This window comes from Dendropsophus ebraccatus, chromosome 10 (assembly GCF_027789765.1).
Source record: "Dendropsophus ebraccatus isolate aDenEbr1 chromosome 10, aDenEbr1.pat, whole genome shotgun sequence".
Lineage (NCBI taxonomy): Eukaryota > Metazoa > Chordata > Amphibia > Anura > Hylidae > Dendropsophus > Dendropsophus ebraccatus.
Genome location: NC_091463.1, coordinates 45,201,312 through 45,223,205, shown reverse-complemented (window position 1 = coordinate 45,223,205; position 21,894 = coordinate 45,201,312). Strand labels below are relative to the sequence as shown.

Here is a 21,894-nt window from a genome sequence, read left to right as displayed (position 1 = left end):
ATATTCTTTAAAATTATATTCTGGATTTTTTTCTTGATATTCTGTCTCTCCATGTTAGAATATAATTAAAAGTGCTGAAGGATAGTGTTTTTATTAGTGGGCAAACAAAGAAAATCAGCAAGGGATCAAATACTTCTTGGACTCACTGTAACTCTGTAATGTGCTTCAATCACCTATCTGCCTCCCTGTCTTTTCCCCCCTCCACCCCCCACCAGGAAGTGTCCTGACTCACACAGACCTGATTGTCACCAGGCAGCTCCTTCTTGTGAGGGTGAGTCATCAGCAGGAGGGCTGCTCTAGGTCCTGTTACACCAGCCTCCCCCTCCCCTCCTTGTCAGGTGACTCTGCTTGCTCAGCTTATCTTCTCTAGTGACATGACTCCTTCACTGAGTCCACGGCAGCAGGAGAGAGGGTATGAGGGGAGGGGGAGCTGCCTATGTGCCCGAGTCAGTCTGAGGGAAGATAAGCAAGTGAGATGTGACAAGTGATGGCTTGCAGTTGTTCAGCCAATGGGAGCTGAGCAAGCCTGTCACCTGACAAGGCAGGGGAGGGGGGAGGCTAGTGTAACAGGAGAAGGAGCTGAGAGAAGAGCTTGGTGACTGTGACGACAGTAATCAGGTCTGTGTGAGTCAGGACACTTCCTGGTGGGGGGTGGAGGGGGGAAAAGACAGAGAAGGGAGGCAGATAGGTGATTGAAGCATATTACACAGTTATATAACTTTGTAATGTGCTTCAATTACTGGGAAAAAGTTTTTCATGGCACTTGTCCTTTAAGGCTGCTGGGAGAAGCTCAGCTTTCAGAGACCTCTGTTGATAACTCTCCTAACACTGCAGAATTTAAGAATTTGTCAAAAGCACTTCTCAGCACTATTAAATACCAAGATCAGGAGTAACTTACAACTTGATGAAAGTGTATAAGCCCACACACCGCTTCAAGGTTCCTAATTTGTGTGGGTCCCTAAACTAAATGGCGCAGTGCCGCACAGCAAGTACCCCACGGAAGCAACAGTGCCCAAGGATGGAGCGACCCAGTAGTCCAGGAGCCCCACTGCAGACAGACATAACCCTATGGGCCCCACCGGACTGCAGCAATGAGGGTCGCCACACAGGAGCAGGTGCAAGATGTGATGGGGCACAGACGATCAAATCAGGCAGCAGTGGGGCTGCTGGATCACTGGATCGATTAGTATTAAATAGTGTGTGCCATGGGGATGTACGTCCATTTTTTATAATTTTTTTTTCCCTCCATGGAATTGCAAATGTGAATATAAATTTATACCTACAACCATAATATTTTTCTATAAACAAAAACTTAAGACGACTTGTTTTTTGTAGTACCAATTGTACTTTGCATTGAAATCTTACCATATAATATATGGAAGGTTTCTTTTTACCACTTGCACTTTACCATAAAATTTAAAGCGAATGTACCATTACTGTTTTTTGTTTTTTTTAAATGCCGCCTGGTTCTTGCGCTCTTTGCAGTTTTCTTCTTGTGCACCAGTCCGCCTCTATGCATTGGCGGCAGGCCCAGAAACCCCAGTGTGACGATATATCCCCTCAGTGATGTGCTTTCCAAGTAAAGCAGGGCCCCTCACCAAGGGGAGGGGATATCGTCACACTAGGGATGTGGGGCACCAAAATTAGTTTGAAGAACCAGAAGGCTTACCTAAATGCTGCTGCCTTCTGATCTTTAGAGGCATTTCTTGTTCTTTAAAGGGTGTCCAGCTATCTAGGACTGATTTGGCTTATTAATAGAGAATACATTTTTCACAGCACCAATCTCTGTGGGGTATCTCTTCTATTAACAGCAACTCTGCTACATGAAAAATCTTGATTAAAAATATATAATTGTTTCATATATACTCACTTTAAAACTCAAAGATGACGAGACAAACAGTTGGATAAGAGTTTCAAACAACAGAGGTCCAATTTCTGGAGAAGAAAAACAAAAACTTAATTTCATGGAAATAGGTTGACAGCGGTGAGGCATGCTGTATGTCAACATGCTCAATCTTTCTGCTCTTTAAAGAGGACCTGTCACCCCCCGTGGCGGGGTGACAGGCTCCCGACCCCCCCGTTAGAGCCCCCTATACTCACGTGATCCCGCCGGGTCCCGCTTCCTGAGCCGGTCGGGTCACGGAGATATCAGCGCCCGAAGCCCGGCGCGCACGCTGACAGGAGAGTCCGATGCCCATAGAGAATGACGGAGCATCGGACTCCCCATTCATTCTCTATGGGCATCTGACTCTGCTGTCAGCGCGCTCGCCGGGCTTCGGGCGCTGATATCTCCGTGACCCGAACGGCTCAGGAAGCGGTACCCGGCGGGATCACGTGAGTATAGGGGGCTCTAAAGGGGGTCGGGAGCCTGTCACCCCGGCACGGGGGGGGGGGGGGGGTGACAGGTCTCCTTTAAGATAAAACTTTCATCAGAGGTGTTCGGCAGTGCCTTTGCTTTTTAGAAAACATGTACACTCTGTCAAGGGGAGTGTTAATGCCTAAAAGTCCTATTATCTGCCCAATCAGATATTGCCCCATGTAATAAAGACAACGATCAGCCAAGGAGCCAATCAGCTGATCTGAACTCTCATCACTGCGTTTAACAGCCTGTCACTGCACAGATGGCTTCAGACGTGCCAGCCTCAGCTCCATTCATCGAGGAACAGCCAGGACGACACTGAGGTGCACAGAGAGGTAAGTAAAACTTTATTAATTTTATTATATATAGCAACGGCCGCACGGAAATTGCTAATGATGTTTCTGCATTACTTGCTGCATGATTATCAAGCTGTTAAATAGGCTCAGTAAGCAATTGCTGATTTAGCATATCGGCGCTCGCTTACGTGAAACGCTGACGCTAATTTGACATTTACCAGACAGCTATTTAAAATGTATTTTCAGCTTCAGTGTAAATCTTAAACCTTGTAATAATCACTGTATTCAACAATGCTCCAGTAAATTGGTGACAGAAGCCCTGTTTGCACTAGCATAACAACACTGCACAGATAATGGGTAGAGATACTAACTCAAGGTTGTGTTTTCCCATGTAGGCTTCTTCTTTTGCTCACCTAAAAAGGAGTAAAGTGGAATCCATCTGATAAGCTGCAATATCTGGGTGCAATAAATCCCATTCCAGCAGGGTAAACATTTATGAAGAAACTCTTCAGTACCTGACAGTCCTTCCTATAAGAATAAGAAATAAATAAACTTAGGGTACACTTTTCTTTTTTTTTTTGAGGGGTCGAAATTAACAGGATCTAAATTTAAGCAGGTTCCTTTTCTGTGTGCTGACAAGAACTTGATCCAGAAGGGTCTTAAAAGATGAAAACAGGCAGGTCAAAAGGAGCCAAAAGTCATGATGAACCACCACATTCTGCTTTGCCTCTACATTTATAACCCTCCTGTCACTTAAAATGATAGCAGCCAGAAGCCACCAGGTATAGAAAGAGGGTTCACGACTTGGCAATACCCCCTTACTGGCACCACAGTGGTGTGGTGTGGGGAGAGAGTAAAATGCGGGAAAAGGGAAAAAAAAAAAAAAAAAAAAAAAAAAAAAAAAAAAAAAAAGCAAAACCCTTACTTGTAGAAATTCTTGTGTGTACACAACAGTGTTTAAAAAAGCTTCCACTTCTTGTTTATTGTGTTTCTGTCCTGTGTACCAGGCGCATTCTGCAAACAAACAGAACACTCCACTTATATCAACATGATAACAGGATTTCACAAAAATTTAAAAGGTCAAAATTTACAAATCATTTTAAAAGGCATTTTAAACCAAGAGTGCAAAATATGAACTTAAAATTCTCTAGACCAAAAGCCAATGCCATAGACATGCTGGTGTATTGCATGAGAAATCTGAGAAACATGCCAAGTAATATAATCAATTCTTGTGTTACCTTCATGAAGTGTAAACGCCAACCAATAGTTCAGTCGTAGCAAAGAGTCATCCTCTCTAATACAGTTAATGTAATTCAACAATAAAGGACTCCGTATTACACAGCCCATCTGTGCTGGAAGCTAAAGAGAAAAGGATAAATGACATTGTTAAAAATTAATTCAACCAACAATCTGACTGGTAGACTTGTTTAGTAAATATGAAAATTCCCAGGAATAGTCATCACCTGAAGTTTAAGGATGTTCTCCAGCAGCTGTGAAAATGACTGAATTTTCTCCATGGGATAAGTCTTACTACTAGATATAAAATTCTTGGAATCACTGTTCCAAACAGTACTGCTGCTCACAGGCACATATGGATTACTGTTCCACTTCTGAAAGAAAAAAAAAAATCAACTTGGCATTAAGGGGTATTTCAGCTAAACAAAATTGTTTTGAAATCAAATAGTTTCAGAATGTTATCCGGATTTGTAAATTACAGTCTTACACAGTGCTCTCTGCTGCCACCTCTGTCTGTGACAGGAAATGTCCAAAGCAGGAAGTTTTCTACAGGGATTTGCTACTATTCTGGACAGTTCCTGACATGGACAGAGGTGGCAGCAGAGCGCACCATTTCAGAATGGAAAGAATACACCACTTCCTTCAGGACATAAAGCAGCTGATTAGTACTAAAATATTTTTTTAAATAGAAGTCAATTTACAAATCTATATTAGTTTACTTTTTTTTTCTTGCGGGAGTGCCCCCTTAAAACTGACAAGAAAACATGTGCAAGGAAAACAGCTGTATACAGAAGTGAAGTCAGCATAAAAACAGACAGGGGCTCTTTAGAGGTTCTTGATGTTTACATGACTGTCAGATGGCATGTCATAGATAGCATTAAAAAAGTATATTTCATATTTGCACAGAATACATGACCTTAAGAACACAGGAGGCAAAACTGAACACTCTAGGACACCATATTGTAGATGTAAAACACCCAACTGTGTACAACATTAGATCTAAATGTGCTGTGATATTGCAGCTCCAGGAAGGAAAGGTCCAAAAAAAGTCCTAAAAAAGTGGTGACAAGACATCAATATATAACAAAAGGTAGTTGGGACATTATGGAGGATAGTTAGTTTCCAAGAAAAACAAAAAAATAAATACATAAACTCACCCTTTTGACAGATCTGGATGGTGGATTGCTACTTTCTCCTGCAGACAGCCTATAATCTTTAACAGGATCCCCCAAGCTAATTCTTGTGATAGTTTTTAACTTAAAGAGCAAGTTAGAATCCTTAAAGTACATCTGCAAAAGAGCAACACTTTGTTAAAAAAAAATGATGGATTAGAATTTATTTTAGAATTAGATTAATTAGAATAAATTTTAGTTTTCTGCAACAGTTCTGACCCATTGAGGCATGGACTCCACAAGACCTCAGAAGATGTCCTGTGCTATCAGACACCAAGATTTTAGGTGTTTAGGTTAGATCCTTTAAGTGGGTTTTTTATATCTCCATAACTATCTAAAAGTTTAAGAAACTTTGCAATTGATTACCTTTTTAGCTCTCGCTCCCTGCTAGACCCTCTGATGTGTTAGCCTCCCTGGCTGGAGTATGTGCACACTACGGAATACGTGCATTCTGCATGTATTGCGTAGCGTGCACATACCCTTAGTGTGCATACAGGCTCCCTTGCCACCTTATGTGCAGTAACGATACCAGCCCTAGTGCTGTTTGTGATGAGGACCAATTACAGTGAAGAAGTCCATCCACAGAGGAAACCAGGAAGTGAAGCAATGTGCAAGGTAAAAAAGGTAAGGTGGGAATAACCCTTTACAGGGGAAGTCCGTGCAAAATAATTTTAAGATATGTTATTGCACACCAAAAATTATGAAAATTACTAATAGACACTTATTATGTGAAGTGTACCTATAGTGCATTTTCTCTGCACTAACTACAGCATGGTGTGTTCAGGTCTCTGTAAAGTTGGTGATGTCACATCATATAAACTGACGACTCCCGCTGCTCCAGTCTGTCCGACCACTGCAGCAAGTGTCCGCAGTTTATGTGACGTGACATCACCAACTTTACAGAGACACCTGAACACGCTATGCTGTAGTAAGTGCAGAGAAAATGCACTATAGGTGCATTTCCCATAATAAGTGTCTATTAATAATTTTCATAACTTTTGTTGGGCAATAACATATCTTAAAATTTTTCCGGGACTTCCCCTTTAAGAAAATGTATCTCCTAGACTTTATTTTACTCATTGGAGACAGATACTGGAACATGTTTTTTTATCATAAGGTTCTATGTTCTTATTGTAATTTATTATATTCATTGTACATTGTTATGGGGGCTGCTATCTTGTCCAAGCATTTAACAGCATTTAGGGATACGTGTTACAGCAAACTTACATGACAGACAGGACCTGTCTCAATGACATAAATGTAAAACATTACTGAGCATACTTTGTAACCTTTAACCCCCTTCCCTCCTCAGCCACTTTTCATTTTTTGCACTTTTGTTTTGTCCTCATGTTTAAAAACAAAAAACTAAATATGTTTAAAATTGCTCTGTTACCATCCTTATATTTAGGGCTGTGGAGTCGGAACCAGTCGAAATGTAAAACATTAGAAAAGCTGTTTAAAACATGCACCTCTCTGTATTTAACCTGACCTATAGAGTAAAGATATCATGTCAGTTCTACCATACAACGCGTAGCCTAAACACAGACAACCCCCCCCCCCCCCAAAAAATAAAAATAAAATTGTCCCCCCAATTTCAACTCAAATAATAATGTTTTGGTTTCGTCATTCATTATTTGGAGAATTGAAGTGTGCCACTACAAAGTACACATTTCTGAAAAAAAAGCCCTTACATGCCCCTGTAGATGGAAAAATAAAAGAGTTATAGCTCTTAGAGGGAGAGGAGAAAAAACGAATACACAAGATTCCAAATTTTGCCAGTCAGAATTCACAGAGTGCATAGGCTGTGGAGGAAGAAAAAAAAAAAAAAGTTTTACATACCGTCCACGTGCCCCTCAAAGTGCAGGGTCATTGCTCTTGGACTCTGTGCAGCTCCTGCAACATCAAGACCTGGCTCAGAGATTCTCGCTCAGCCAGTCAGTGACTGGGACGGGACACCTTCGCAGTCACTGACTGGCTGAGTGGGTACTTTTCTCTGGGTCGCGCTGACACAAGAAGCCAGGAGCTGTAGGAGACCGGAGGCTGTCAGTGTTTGGTGGTGGTGAGGCTGCAGGGGCATGGGTAGGTACAAATTCTTTGATATAGCCCCCCACACTCCTGCCTCTGAGAAATATTATATCTTGCCCAAAGTTCTCCTTAAAAATTGCTTCAGCTCATCTAGCCAGCACAGTGTGGCCTTTCTGGATCAGATCCTTATTTTTGATCATTTATTTTCCCCCCTTAAGAATGGAATATTAACTGCACCTTATTATAATAATAATAACTTGCCTTTATTCTGCTGGGTAAAGTAAGAGAAACCAACTCTGGACAGAAAACTTTGTACATAGATAAAAGGCCAAGGATATGTGGTTGCAAACCCTGCAAAAAGTATAATAAAAAGGTATAATCAGTTTAAAACTTGCAAAAGTACAATACCGTTAAGTTAAAGTGACACTGTCACCTCCTTTTTGCATTCTGACTTCTCTACACAGGTGTAAATGTAAAGTTTTCATACCTTATTTTATATCATCCATCATGGTGCTTGTTCAAGTGAAAAGTAATCTTTTATCATCTGCAGATGTGTTAAGTGGGCGGGGCCTCGTGGCATTAGCGCCACTTAGTCCTGCCCACAACACCACTGTTAGCCCCGCCCACTCATCGGCCATTGGAACAGGCTGGCCTAAAGGTCTAGGCCCCACCCCCTCTAGGTCGGCCCACCAATGGGCATCAAGGCCCACTTGACACAATCTGCTGTTGATAAAAGATGACTTTTTACTTGAACAAGCACCATGACGTATGATATAAAATAAGTTATGAAAAACGCTAAATTTACCCTTTACACCTGTGTAGAGAAGTCAGAATGCAAAAAGGGGGTGACAGTGTCACTTTAAAGTGTGGCTGCAGGGGGCTGTGTGAAGTGACAACAAAAATAGGATACTGGTCTCTGGTCATTTTATAAAGGTATTTCTATCTCACTAAGTTACCACTTATCAATAGGACAGGTATAATATGCTGATTGGTTGAGGTCCAATCACTGTGACCCTGACCGATTTGAAGAACGGGACATAGTTGACCCTGGAATTAATGAAGTACACCATTCAAGCACAGCTCAAGCTCCAATTATTCTCTATGCTGCCACCGAACACTGCTAAGTTCAGATAACCCAAAGAGCAGTGGACCATGCATATCTGACATGCTTCAGCCATTCCAAACACAACTATGTCCCCATTCTTGGGATCAGTTTGTTATCCCTTTTGTGGATAGGGGATAACTTCATGAGATGGGAATACCCCCTTAACATAGACATCCAATCCACAGATTTTTCTCAACAAGTCAGCATGAGTGTTATGAATAGCAGTTCCATGACTGCAGGTCATCCACAGGCTGGTGTGCACTTCCGCATTGGGATCAGTGCAGTTACCAGCCCTGGTTCAATCCATAGCTTCTATTGGGAAGATTATTTACGTACACACACTTAGGGATTATGCTGTAGTGTCATATTTCATACCTTCTTGCTTTGCAGGTCAAGTAGACTCCTTACTCTGTATGCCTTTACTGTTAGGATAAAAAGAAAAAAAAGAAAAAAAAATGTAAGGGTGCAATCTCACAATATTACACATTCATACACAAACATTCTCTTACCATGCTCCTTTCTGGTTAGCAGGTAGAGCAGGTGACATAAAAACGGACACTGCAGGGATGAAAAAAAAAAATGTATAAAATGATTTAAAGTGTCACTGTCGTTTTGTTTTTTTTGTTTTTTTTCCAGAAATCAATAGTACAGGCGATTTTAAGAAACTTTGTAATTGGGTTTATTAGGCAAATATGCCATTATCTGCATTCAAAAAGACTTTCCCCAGGCCTCCCCCCTCCTCTCATTCACTGCTCATTATCAGGAAATCTCGACTGTTTTACATCAAGTAGAGCCTTGTGTAATCTATGGAGAGGGAAGGGGGAGGAGCAACAAAGGAATAAAGCCGGTATTCAGAGGTCAGAGAGGTCAGTGCTGACTTCAGAGGAGATAGCCCGGTAATGTAGCTGTAAATTAACTCTTTGTTGTCCTGTTTTGATGCCTCATCTCCCTCCACCCCTCCCCTCTTCATAGAAAACCATGAAGGGGGGGGGGGGGGGGGGCGCTTCAAACTGCTTTTTTATGATAAAAAAAGCATTTTTTGGCTAATAAACCCAATTACAAAGTTTCTTAAAATCGTCTGTATGGGAGTGTAGGGTGTGGCGTCAGGCTTCTGTAGTGCTGTCATGGAAGAAGTTAGAAATCATTTACACATCAGCTGCTAAATGCCCCACAGGAAGTGGTATATTCTCTTCAGTCTGACATGTTGGTACCCCTTTAGCATCCTACTACTAGATCTACACATAATAAAAAAAAAAAAAAAGTGGTAGACCTTATGCTTACTATATAATTGAGTGATTGAGACCCACACATGTTTAAAATCAGTTATCATAGAGTTATCTACCACATCTGCTAGAAGTTTGTTCCACTCATCTACTACTCTTTCAGTAATGTTTCCCATTTCGCTTCTGATTTTCCCCCAACTAACCTCAGATTGCCCCCTTGTTTTGTTTTTTAAATTAAAAACACTTCCCTCCTGAACCTTATTTATAACATATTTAAATGTTATCATCATGTGTCCACTTTTACTTTCTCAAAACTATACATTTTCAAATCCTCAAGTCCCTCCTGATTTTATGCTTTAGACCATCCACCATTTGTGTAGCCTTTTGGACCAGTTCTATTTTAATTGATATCTTTTTTTTTTTTGCAGGTGAGGTCTCCAGAACTGGACACAGTATTCCATATGTGGTCTCACTAGAGCTCTACACGAGGTAGACTATACATGCAGACTGCACAAAGGTGAGTATTTTCATCAGTTTAAAGTGACACTGTCAACCCCCTTTTTGCATTCTGACTTCTCTACACAGGTGTAATGGGTAAATTTAGCAGTTTTAATACCTTATTTTATATCATATGTCATGGTGCTTGTTCAAGTAAAAAGTGATCTTTTATCATCTGCGGATTGTGCCACCTGGGCGGGGCTTCACTGGCGAAGCACCACTTTGCACTGCCCACAATTGGCCCCACCCCTGTGACGTCATGGCCACATAGGCCTTGCCCCCTCGGCAGGCATTGGTATGAGTCGATCTAGAGGGGGTGGGGCCTAGACCTTTATGCTGGTCTGTCCCAATGGCCATTGAGGGGCAGGGCCTACGCGTCGATGTCACGGGGCCGCACCAACGGTGGCATCGTGGGCGGGCTAAGTGGCGCTTCAAACATGAAGCCCCACCGAGATAGCACAATCCACAGATGATAAAAGATCACTGAAGAAAGATTTACTGAAACAATCACCATAACGTATGTTATAAAATAAGGTGTGAAAACAGGTGAGGTCTTCATTTTGTGGACAGCTCTTTCTTTAAAGCGACTCTGTACCCACAATCTGTTCCCCCAAACCGCTTGTACCTTTGGATAGCTGCTTTTAATCCAAGATCTGTCCTGCGGTCCGTTTGGCAGGTGATGCAGTTAATGTCCTAAAAAACAACTTTTATACTGGCAGCCCCGTGCCCAACGGCTGGGGCTTAGATTGTGTATGAATTAGGCTGCCACACCCTCTCCGTCCATTCTCTTCGCCTTCCTCATCATTAGGAATGCTCCAGGCAGATTGTCTCCTATTCATCAGCTGTGTGAGGACGGCACATGGGCTGGATCGTTAAGACACCTGTGTAATGTTCAGACAGGAAAAACCGTTCCAGTGACATTCCTAATGATGAAGAGGGTGGGGAGGAGGGACGGAGGGGTGGTGCAAAGTTAGGGCACAGATACTCCCGTTGGGCACGGGGCTGCAAGTTTAAAAGTTGTTTTTTAGGACAATAACTGCATCACCTGACGAACGGACCCCAGGAAAGATCTTGGATTATGAGGGATGTATGCAGACTATGATAAAACAAACAAAAAAAAAAAACAGTAGTTCTCCTACCAGTTTGTCATCTTGTAGCAAACAGAAGAAAAAGTTGTAAAGTGAGGAAAGGACATCTTTGCATGGAATGAGATCAAACACAGAGATCAGCCAGCGAATAAACAAGATCTGTCAAAGAATAAACAGTTCTTTAGCTGAAAAATTAGAGATTGTCAAACACAATTTACAGACAAACGTAGCACAAGCATACACCTGATTATCAAAGAAGTATTCCTTTCTTGTGAAAATGGCTTCTCAGCCCCCTCTGGCCTGTGTGGGGTAGCTGGAGAAGGTTGGGAAGCCGAAAACAGTTACATAATTTAAAGGGGTTGCTCAGCCAAGACCCCTTTTGCAGAAAACCCAGGGAGGGAACGAGTAGAAAAAAGCAAACAAACATACAATTACCCGCCTGGCTCCCATGCTGGCACCTGTACTCCCTTCCTTCAGATCCTGGTGTGTGGCCGCTTCTGGGTTCTGAGATGTGATGTAGAGGGCCCACTCAGCACTGCAACAAGGGAGTCAAGTAGGTGTTTTTTTCCACTAACCCCTTTCTTAAAAAGGGGTCCTGGCTGGAGAACCTCTAAGCCCTTAGCGACCCATGACGTATCTGATACGTCATGGTGCCGCAGGGGGTGTTCAGAGCGGGGTCCCGCCGGGCAGCCTGACACGTGCAGCCGGGCAGTGCCTCTGTTAGCCGGCGCGGGTCCCGTTGCCGCGCCGGCTAATTAAGCACTTCAATGCAGCTGTCAAACCTGACAGCTGCATTGAAGTGCTTAATGCACACTATCCCTGGTGTCTAGTGGGTCGGATCTCCCCCCCCCGCGATGCGATCACGGTGGGGGGAGATCCGTTCTTCTGCCCGTGCCGGGCCTCAGCGTCGGAATGACGCTGATCCCGGCTCGGCAATAGATTGCTATGGCCTGCAGCAGGCCATAGCAATCTATGACCGATCTGATGGATCTTTGCTGTGTATATACACAGCATTGATGTCTATGAGAGATCAGTGCTATGTATATACAAGCCCCCCAGGGGGGCTTCTAGTCCATGTAAAAAAAAAAAAGTAAAAAAGTGTTTATTAATAAAAAATCCCCTCCCCTAATAAAAGTCCAAATCACCCCCCTTTTCCCATTTTATAAATATAAATTAATAAATAAACAAATAAATAAACATATTTAGTATCGCCGCACACGTAATCGCCCGAACTATTAATCACATTCCTGATCTCGCACGGTAAACGGCGTCAGCGCAAATAAATTCCAAAGTGCAAAATTGCGCATTTTTGGTTGCATCAAATCCAGAAAAAATGTAATAAAAAGTGATCAAAATATGCGCAATCAAGGTACCGATAGAAAGAACGCATCATGGCCCAAAAAATGACACCTGACACAGCCCCATAGACCAAAGGATAAAAGCGCTATAAGCCTGGGAATGGAGCGATTTTAAGGAACGTATATTTGTTAACAACGGTTTGAATTTTTTACAGGCCGTCAGATACAATAAAAGTTATACATGTTATATATCATAGTAATCGTAACGACTTGAGGAACATGCATAACAAGTCAGTTTTACCATGGGACGAACGGCGTAAATGCAAAACTCCCCGAAATCAAAACAAATTCGTTTTTTTTTTCAATTTGACAGCGCAAATGATTTTTTTCCGGTTTCGCAGCATATGTTATGGAAAAATAATGCCTGTCATTGCAAAGTACAATTGGTTTCGCAAAAAATAAGCGCTCATATACGTCTCTAGGTTAAAAAATGCAAGCGCTGTTGACTTTTAAACTTAAAATGGAATAAGCAAAAGCGCAAAAACGAAAATTGGCTTTGACCTTAAGGGGTTAAACAACAAATCTGTCCACAGGCATTTGCTTTCAAATCTCAGGACAGGCAGGGAACATAAACAATCTTAACTCACCTCTCCCCGTGCCTCTCCAGCACTGGATTGCCGCTCCGTGACACCCGCCGGGCTCCAGTATCTCCGCCGGGCTCCAGTATCTCCTGGATTGTCAATGTCACGTCCCGGCTGATTGACTGGTCGCTCAGCCAGTCAGTGACTGGAGCGAGATGCTGCTGCAGTCACTGATTGGCGAGCGGACAGTCCATTAGCCAGGTAGTGTATTTTCTCTTAGTACCCTCCCCCCCACCCTCAAGATGTCAAGATGTCATCACAACTCGTGAGAAAATGCCTTTCAACCGAGCCAGTCAGTAATACATGATTGTTAGGACCTCTCCTTTAGCCCCTTAAGGACAGAGCCAATTTTCGTTTGTGTTTTCGTTGCATTTTTCCACCTAGAGACCCACATTAGCCCTTATTTTTTGCGCCACTTGCAATGACAGGCTGAATTTTTGCATAAAGTATACTACGAAACCAGAAAAAAATTCAATGTGTGAAATTGAACAAAAAAAAAACGTTTTTTTTATTTTGTTTTTTTTTTTATTATTACGCCATTCGCCTTGGGGTAAAACTGACTTGTTATGCATGTTCCTCAAGTCGTTAAGATTACAACGATATATAACATGTATAACTTATGTATCTGATGGCCTGTAAAAAATTCAAACCATTGTTAAATATATGTTCCTTAAAACCGCTCCATTCCCTTACTTATAGCGCTTTTATCCTTTGGCCTATGGGGCTGTGTGAGGTAATTTTTTGCGCCATGATGTTTACTTTCTATCGGTACCTTGATTGCGCATATACGACTTTTTGATCGCTTTTTATTACATTTTTTCTGGATTTGATGCAACCAAAAACGCGCAATTTTGCACTTTGGGATTTTTTTGTGATTAGGCCGTTTACCAAGCAAGATCGGGAATGTTATTAATTAATAGTTCGGGTCGATAACGCACGCAGCGATACCAAACATGTCTATTTATTTATTTACTTTTATTTAAAAGGGGGGTGATTCAGACTTATTAGGGGAGGGGACTTTTTACTAATAACACTTTTTTTTTTACACTTATACTAGAAGCCCCCCTGGGGGACTTCTAGTATAAGTGCATTGATCGCTCATTGAGATTTTTGCTGTATAGTTATACTGCAAAGATCAATGAGATCGGCACTCTGATGCTTTCGGCTGCTGCAGCCGAAAGCATCCGAGTGCCGAGCCAGGATCAACGCCATTTTGGAGCTGACACCCGGCCGGCACAGACGTTTGGATCGCTCCACTGGGACAACGTCCTGGAGGAGCGATCTCCCCACTAGACACCAGATAGGATAAAGAAAAAAAGCGAAAGGCGGGAGGCGGCGCCTCGTGTGATACCGTAGGTACCAATGGGTAATGAAAAGATAGAAAGAGGCTCACCTTAAAGCCCCTTGGGCTTGTTGCATATCACCCCTTTATGGGGTACTGTATCCTGTTTCAACTTGGCGTCTGTGTTTCAGGGCTGCAGCTAGCTGGGAGAGACAGACCGGGATGCTCCCAAAGGGGCCCGTAGAAGTGCAGGCAAATAGCGGGAGAAAAAAAAAAAAAAAAAAAAGTGCGTCAAACTCCTAGATGCCAGCGCTGCCTCAGAGGAATCACAGGGACGATGATGGTAATATTTAAAAGGTTTATTTAGAATACGCACAGAGTATTACGCGTTTCAAAAGCATAAGCTTTCTTCCTCAGATAGTTGTGCATACAGAGTGTAGGACAGTGGGAGTTTAAAAGGACTGAGAGGATTGAAAAAAAGGGCGCCAATCCCGCCCATTACTGTTGCTAGGCAATAATATAAACAAACCAGGAGGTACACAAACACTAATCAATACAGTTGTATACATAGAGTTGATGTAATGATAAGGCAAAAGGTATATATTACACTGCAGCTATTGGGAACTAGAGGCAGATCGCTACAGATAAATGTAATGAGATTGCAGGAAACCAAAACATGTTAGATCCCTCTGGATACATTGTAACAGTGAGGACTTGTTCTGCTGAGACTGTGTGCCGAGAGCAGAGGTCACGTGAGCAGATGTGTCCAATTACAGAGGAGGTGTGGTGAGAGGGAACCAATGAGGGCACTTAGGGATGTGCCTTCAGCTTCAGACTCCAGCAGGAGGGAGCTGTCAGATCGTGTTGTGAAACTGGAATCCCCATCAGGCTGTGGCGTAGTACAAAGGCTGATATCACTGTGCTGAGCTGCAGGGGGATTCATGCTGAGCAGTTCGGCTGTCCCATGGGCATGGCAGGCAATAGAAGAATGCTATAGAGGCAGGTAAACTGCAGCTGGTAGTGGAAACCGAGGAGGGGATTATCGCATAACAGGGATAATGTATATATACACAAATATAGATAGGTAAACTATTGGAATAAATTCATGATGATAAAAGAATACCTAGAAGTATATAAGGTAAACATAAGGGGATTAGAGGTAAACACATTCCTCAGGGGGTATATTATCACATAAAAACATTAAATTAGTGATAAAACCATATCAAGGGAATAAAATCATGATGGTGAATAGTCTATATCAATAAATAAATAAATAATAGTAGGATAAATTCATGGGGGGGAAAAAAGGTAGAATAATGATAATAATTAATGATCAATAAATTAAAAAAATAATCAGAAAAATAAAACAAAGGAACATGGTGATATAAACAAACAAACAAACAAACACGCAAACCACTATATCTATGATGGTATATAAGAATATAAATAAGAATGAAATGCACCAAAATATTGGTATTAATATTAGAAAAAGGCAAAGCAAATTAGTACACGTTTTCTATATATTCATTTAATCCTTTAGGGACCAGGGTCTTAAGCTTATAGATCCAAAAATTTTCCCTTTTGCGCAGGGATTGGAATCTGTGACCGCCTTTGGGGATCTGCTCGATGGGGGTAATGCGGAAGGCGCTAAAGTTGGAGTTAGTGCAATCGATGGCATGTCTGGATACACTATGTAGATAGAACCCCTTCTCCACGTTAGCTCTATGTTGGTTCATTCTATATCGCACCACCCAAGCCCTAAGGAGGAGAATGAACCAACATAGAGCTAACGTGGAGAAGGGGTTCTATCTACATAGTGTATCCAGACATGCCATCGATTGCACTAACTCCAACTTTAGCGCCTTCCGCATTACCCCCATCGAGCAGATCCCCAAAGGCGGTCACAGATTCCAATCCCTGCGCAAAAGGGAAAAAATTTTTGGATCTATAAGCTTAAGACCCTGGTCCCTAAAGGATTAAATGAATATATAGAAAACGTGTACTAATTTGCTTTGCCTTTTTCGAATATTAATACCAATATTTTGGTGCATTTCATTCTTATTTATATTCTTATATACCATCATAGATATAGTGGTTTGCGTGTTTGTTTGTTTGTTTGTTTATATCACCATGTTCCTTTGTTTTATTTTTCTGATTATTTTTTTAATTTATTGATCATTAATTATTATCATTATTCTACCTTTTTTCCCCCCCCATGAATTTATCCTACTATTATTTATTTATTTATATTGATATAGACTATTCACCATCATGATTTTATTCCCTTGATATGGTTTTATCACTAATTTAATGTTTTTATGTGATAATATACCCCCTGAGGAATGTGTTTACCTCTAATCCCCTTATGTTTACCTTATATACTTCTAGGTATTCTTTTATCATCATGAATTTATTCCAATAGTTTACCTATCTATATTTGTGTATATATACATTATCCCTGTTATGCGATAATCCCCTCCTCGGTTTCCACTACCAGCTGCAGTTTACCTGCCTCTATAGCATTCTTCTATTGCCTGCCATGCCCATGGGACAGCCGAACTGCTCAGCATGAATCCCCCTGCAGCTCAGCACAGTGATATCAGCCTTTGTACTACGCCACAGCCTGATGGGGATTCCAGTTTCACAACACGATCTGACAGCTCCCTCCTGCTGGAGTCTGAAGCTGAAGGCACATCCCTAAGTGCCCTCATTGGTTCCCTCTCACCACACCTCCTCTGTAATTGGACACATCTGCTCACGTGACCTCTGCTCTCGGCACACAGTCTCAGCAGAACAAGTCCTCACTGTTACAATGTATCCAGAGGGATCTAACATGTTTTGGTTTCCTGCAATCTCATTACATTTATCTGTAGCGATCTGCCTCTAGTTCCCAATAGCTGCAGTGTAATATATACCTTTTGCCTTATCATTACATCAACTCTATGTATACAACTGTATTGATTAGTGTTTGTGTACCTCCTGGTTTGTTTATATTATTGCCTAGCAACAGTAATGGGCGGGATTGGCGCCCTTTTTTTCAATCCTCTCAGTCCTTTTAAACTCCCACTGTCCTACACTCTGTATGCACAACTATCTGAGGAAGAAAGCTTATGCTTTTGAAACGCGTAATACTCTGTGCGTATTCTAAATAAACCTTTTAAATATTACCATCATCGTCCCTGTGATTCCTCTGAGGCAGCGCTGGCATCTAGGAGTTTGACGCACTTTTTTTTTTTCCGCTATTTGCCTGCACTAGACACCAGGGAAGTGCTGCATCCGGTAATCGGATGCAGCTGTCATCTTTGACAGCTGCATCTGATTACTGTATTAGCGGGCACGGCGATCGGACCGTGGCCGCTAATAGCCGCGGCCCCGCTCTGAACACCTCTTGGGGACATATGACGTACGGGTACGTCATATGTCCCTAAGAGGTTAAAGGGAAACAGTCAGCATAAAAATGCCACTTGTAAATATAGTGTAATAAAGCTTATATTACTAATTCTAGACATATAAGCGCTAGCAGTGTTACTACTAACCCCTGAAAACGGACTTTGTAAAATTCCTACACCGCATGTAAATTACCCATTACCTAGGCATGTGGGCAGTCCTCAGGGTCAAAGTAGTCAAGGAGGACGTTGGCACTCTGAACAGACCCTAGTCTATGAGGTCCGGCCAAATGCCTAGAATGAAATTAGTAGCAACGGAATGGACTATAGCGATTGAGGAGGGCACCGTACCATACACTGTCTGAACATTCTGGATTAGTGGTACATTTCATCTTTCTGTGTTATAAATAACTTTGGATTGCCACTATGACATTCGCCGGCCAATAAACAGAATTAAAAAAACAAATATTTTAAAAAGATGTACTCTCACCTGCCCCTATGCCTGCTGCTCCTTGCTTCCTCTGATGCTTAGCTTGTGTAGGACATGCCAGCACAGTCAGTTATTGACTGCAGTGAGTTGACATATGATGCACAAATGAAACATCACAAGCGTAGAGCTCCCACTCTCAATACTAAAACAATTTTATTTTTACGCCCATAAACCCCCTTTTTTCATAGATAATTATAGTGTATGGAAACAAATCAAAAACTGACCTGAGTGCTGGGGGTACTTCTTCCAGTACAGAACAGAGACACAGCAGCAATAATACAGTCCTGTTGCAGCGCTGTAGCAGGAACCAGACATTTTAAGATTCGAGTATTTACATTGTCCACTAGTAGAAGGCAAACAAAACAAAAATTACTATTATTATGTAAGAAGAGTGAAGTATGTGATTTTCAGCTAGTCTGCAGTATATAACCAAACACTTGTTTAATATTGTACTTTACCAAGGTTGCCACTCAGAGCAAGTCGGAGTAGAATATTAACACCATCTGCTGGGATTCCATGCTTGAGGCCAATAGACTCTATGGTAGTAAGGTGCTGGATAAGAGTAAGGTTTCCTTTCATGGGTACCTTGGAGGTTACTATAAGGACAAAAATAGAAATTAATCATAAGGTTTTTTTTTTAATATAAAGAAGTTAGAAGAATACATACATTAAGTATACATTTTACATACTCCGCTTGAAGTAGTGAAGTGCCTCCTCCATTTGTTGGGTTGAGGAGTCTTTTAGTTTCACCGTTGCCATCTCAGTTTCGGGGTCTTTCATGCCAGACATCGAATGAACAGGGTCTACATCAAAGAAAATTCAACAGTGAACGCCTAAATGGTAACATCTCAGCTACACACACTGGAAGCGGGGTGACCAGGGTACAGCACACAGCAGGAAGCGGGGTGACCAGGGTACAGCGCACAGCCGGAAGCGGGGTGACCAGGGTACAGCGCACAGCCGGAAGCAGGGTGACCAGGGTACAGCGCACAGCCGGAAGCAGGGTGACCAGGGCACAGCGCACAGGTATAAGGGGTGACCAGGGCACAGCGCACAGCCATATGGGGTGACCAGGGCACAGCGCACAGCCATATGGGGTGACCAGGGCACAGCGCACAGCCGTATGGGGTGACCAGGGCACAGCGCACAGCCGTATGGGGTGACCAGGGCACAGCGCACAGCCGTATGGGGTGACCAGGGCACAGCGCACAGCCATAAGGGGTGACCAGGGCACAGCGCACAGCCATAAGGGGTGACCAGGGCACAGCGCACAGCCATATGGGGTGACCAGGGTACAGCACACAGCCATATGGGGTGACCAGGGTACAGCACACAGGTATAAGGGGTGACCAGGGTACAGCACACAGGTATAAGGGGTGACCAGGGTACAGCACACAGCCATATGGGGTGACCAGGGTACAGCACACAGGTATAAGGGGTGACCAGGGTACAGCACACAGCCATATGGGGTGACCAGGGTACAGCACACAGCCATATGGGGTGACCAGGGTACAGCACACAGGTATAAGGGGTGACCAAGGTACAGCACACAGGTATAAGGGGTGACCAGGGTACAGCACACAGCCATATGGGGTGACCAGGGTACAGCACACAGCCATATGGGGTGACCAGGGTACAGCACACAGGTATAAGGGGTGACCAGGGTACAGCACACAGCCATATGGGGTGACCAGGGTACAGCACACAGGTATAAGGGGTGACCAGGGTACAGCACACAGGTATAAGGGGTGACCAGGGTACAGCACACAGGTATAAGGGGTGACCAGGGTACAGCACACAGGTATAAGGGGTGACCAGGGTACAGCACACAGGTATAAGGGGTGACCAGGGTACAGCACACAGCCATATGGGGTGACCAGGGTACAGCACACAGCCATATGGGGTGACCAGGGTACAGCACACAGGTATAAGGGGTGACCAAGGTACAGCACACAGGTATAAGGGGTGACCAGGGTACAGCACACAGGTATAAGGGGTGACCAGGGTACAGCACACAGGTATAAGGGGTGACCAGGGTACAGCACACAGCCATATGGGGTGACCAGGGTACAGCACACAGCCATATGGGGTGACCAGGGTACAGCACACAGCCATATGGGGTGACCAGGGTACAGCACACAGCCATATGGGGTGACCAGGGTACAGCACACAGGTATAAGGGGTGACCAGGGTACAGCACACAGCCATATGGGGTGACCAGGGTACAGCACACAGCCATATGGGGTGACCAGGGTACAGCACACAGCCATATGGGGTGACCAGGGTACAGCACACAGGTATAAGGGGTGACCAGGGTACAGCACACAGGTATAAGGGGTGACCAGGGTACAGCACACAGGTATAAGGGGTGACCAGGGTACAGCACACAGCTATATGCAGTGCCCGGCTACATACACAGGTTGGTGCAGCACACAGATGCGGGAAGGGGGCGTTGTCCCTGTACAGTTACAGAGCGGCTGCAAGAACTAGATACACTGAGGTTAGGGGGCGCTATAACATGGCTGTGCGGTGCAGGCAGGGCGGAGGGTGGCCCCTGGGGGCCACAGAGCAGGAGGGTGGACTCCCCAGCCTGATACAGGGGCAGCAGCTCGGCCACTACCCAGCCCGCAGCGCCATCACCTGCCCGGTCAGTCATAGTGCACTGTGGCCGGAGCCCGCCTGCTGTTAATACAGAAACACCCCGCTCTCTCGTGCAGTTCCAAATCACAAGGTATTGGAGCTGTGTCGTTATGGATACTGCAGGATTTCCGTAAAGTTTACGTATCATCGGGTGAGCCGTAGCCACTACTTACACTTCTAAGCACCCAGCACAACACCGACACACTCAGCTGTTGAAATGGAGCGCGCGATTCCACTACGCATGCGCAGCGAGCACAAAACGCTGCATCCTGTACCGAGAGCCAATAGCATCAACGGAATTTCACATGTAAAACATTGAACTGCTGTTGTCACCTGCGATGACCTATCAAGATGGGGAATGAATGGACCACGTGACTGCTGGTACATAGGCCACGCCTTATGTACCGGCTGCGTCTACTATTATGGTGGCGGCTAGAATGCAGGGGACCCTAGATGACGTCATGCATATGTGACCTGTCTCATGTGTGGGAGGAGCAATCGTCCGCCTGTTTGGCTTTTTATGAGGCAGCAGTTTAGTGAGTGCGGTGTAAGCCACATTGAGGGCACTGTTGTGCACGGTGAGGGGGGTGTGAGTGCATTATGTGGTGTTCTGCAGGATGAAGGGGTATATAGGAGCACTTATATGAAGTTTTGTGGGTCTGTGGGTGCACTGTTATGTGATGTTCTGCAGGGTCAGGGTTGTGTGGGTGCACTGTTGTGCAATGTTCTGCAGGGTCAGGGTTGTGTGGGTGCACTGTTATGTGATGTTCTGCAGGGTCAGGGTTGTGTGGGTGCACTGTTATGTGATGTTCTGCAGGGTCAGGGTTGTGTGGGTGCACTGTTATGTGATGTTCTGCAGGGTCAGGGTTGTGTGGGTGCACTGTTATGTGATGTTCTGCAGGGTCAGGGTTGTGTGGGTGCACTGTTATGCAATGTTCTGCAGGGTCAGGGTTGTGTGGGTGCACTGTTGTGCAATGTTCTGCAGGGTCAGGGTTGTGTGGGTGCACTGTTGTGCAATGTTCTGCAGGGTCAGGGTTGTGTGGGTGCACTGTTATGTGATGTTCTGCAGGGTCAGGGTTGTGTGGGTGCACTGTTATGTGATGTTCTGCAGGGTCAGGGTTGTGTGGGTGCACTGTTATGTGATGTTCTGCAGGG

At 43.8% G+C, this 21,894-nt stretch overlaps 1 protein-coding gene across 3 annotated transcripts in view; it reads right to left on the bottom strand.

The window, feature by feature from the left end:
• Positions 1 to 21,003, bottom strand: part of CENPI (centromere protein I) — a 39,651-nt gene extending 18,648 nt beyond the window's left edge. The window contains exons 1-14 of one of the 3 annotated variants that reach the window (XM_069985737.1): positions 20,913 to 21,003; positions 18,789 to 18,902; positions 18,558 to 18,695; positions 18,324 to 18,442; positions 11,054 to 11,161; positions 8,703 to 8,751; positions 8,569 to 8,615; positions 7,350 to 7,439; positions 5,049 to 5,180; positions 4,119 to 4,265; positions 3,894 to 4,014; positions 3,581 to 3,669; positions 3,069 to 3,183; positions 1,871 to 1,935 (exon numbers count right to left, since the gene is read on the bottom strand). In XM_069985737.1, the coding sequence (XP_069841838.1) occupies positions 1,871 to 1,935; positions 3,069 to 3,183; positions 3,581 to 3,669; positions 3,894 to 4,014; positions 4,119 to 4,265; positions 5,049 to 5,180; positions 7,350 to 7,439; positions 8,569 to 8,615; positions 8,703 to 8,751; positions 11,054 to 11,161; positions 18,324 to 18,442; positions 18,558 to 18,695; positions 18,789 to 18,888 (1,320 nt within the window). In that variant the 5' untranslated portion in view covers positions 18,889 to 18,902; positions 20,913 to 21,003. Of the gene's footprint in view, positions 1 to 1,870; positions 1,936 to 3,068; positions 3,184 to 3,580; positions 3,670 to 3,893; positions 4,015 to 4,118; positions 4,266 to 5,048; positions 5,181 to 7,349; positions 7,440 to 8,568; positions 8,616 to 8,702; positions 8,752 to 11,053; positions 11,162 to 18,323; positions 18,443 to 18,557; positions 18,696 to 18,766; positions 18,903 to 20,739; positions 20,823 to 20,912 lie in introns of those variants that run through there. The other 2 variants (XM_069985735.1, XM_069985738.1) reach the window with 2 other exon arrangements.
• Between the last annotated feature and the right edge of the window lie 891 nt (positions 21,004 to 21,894).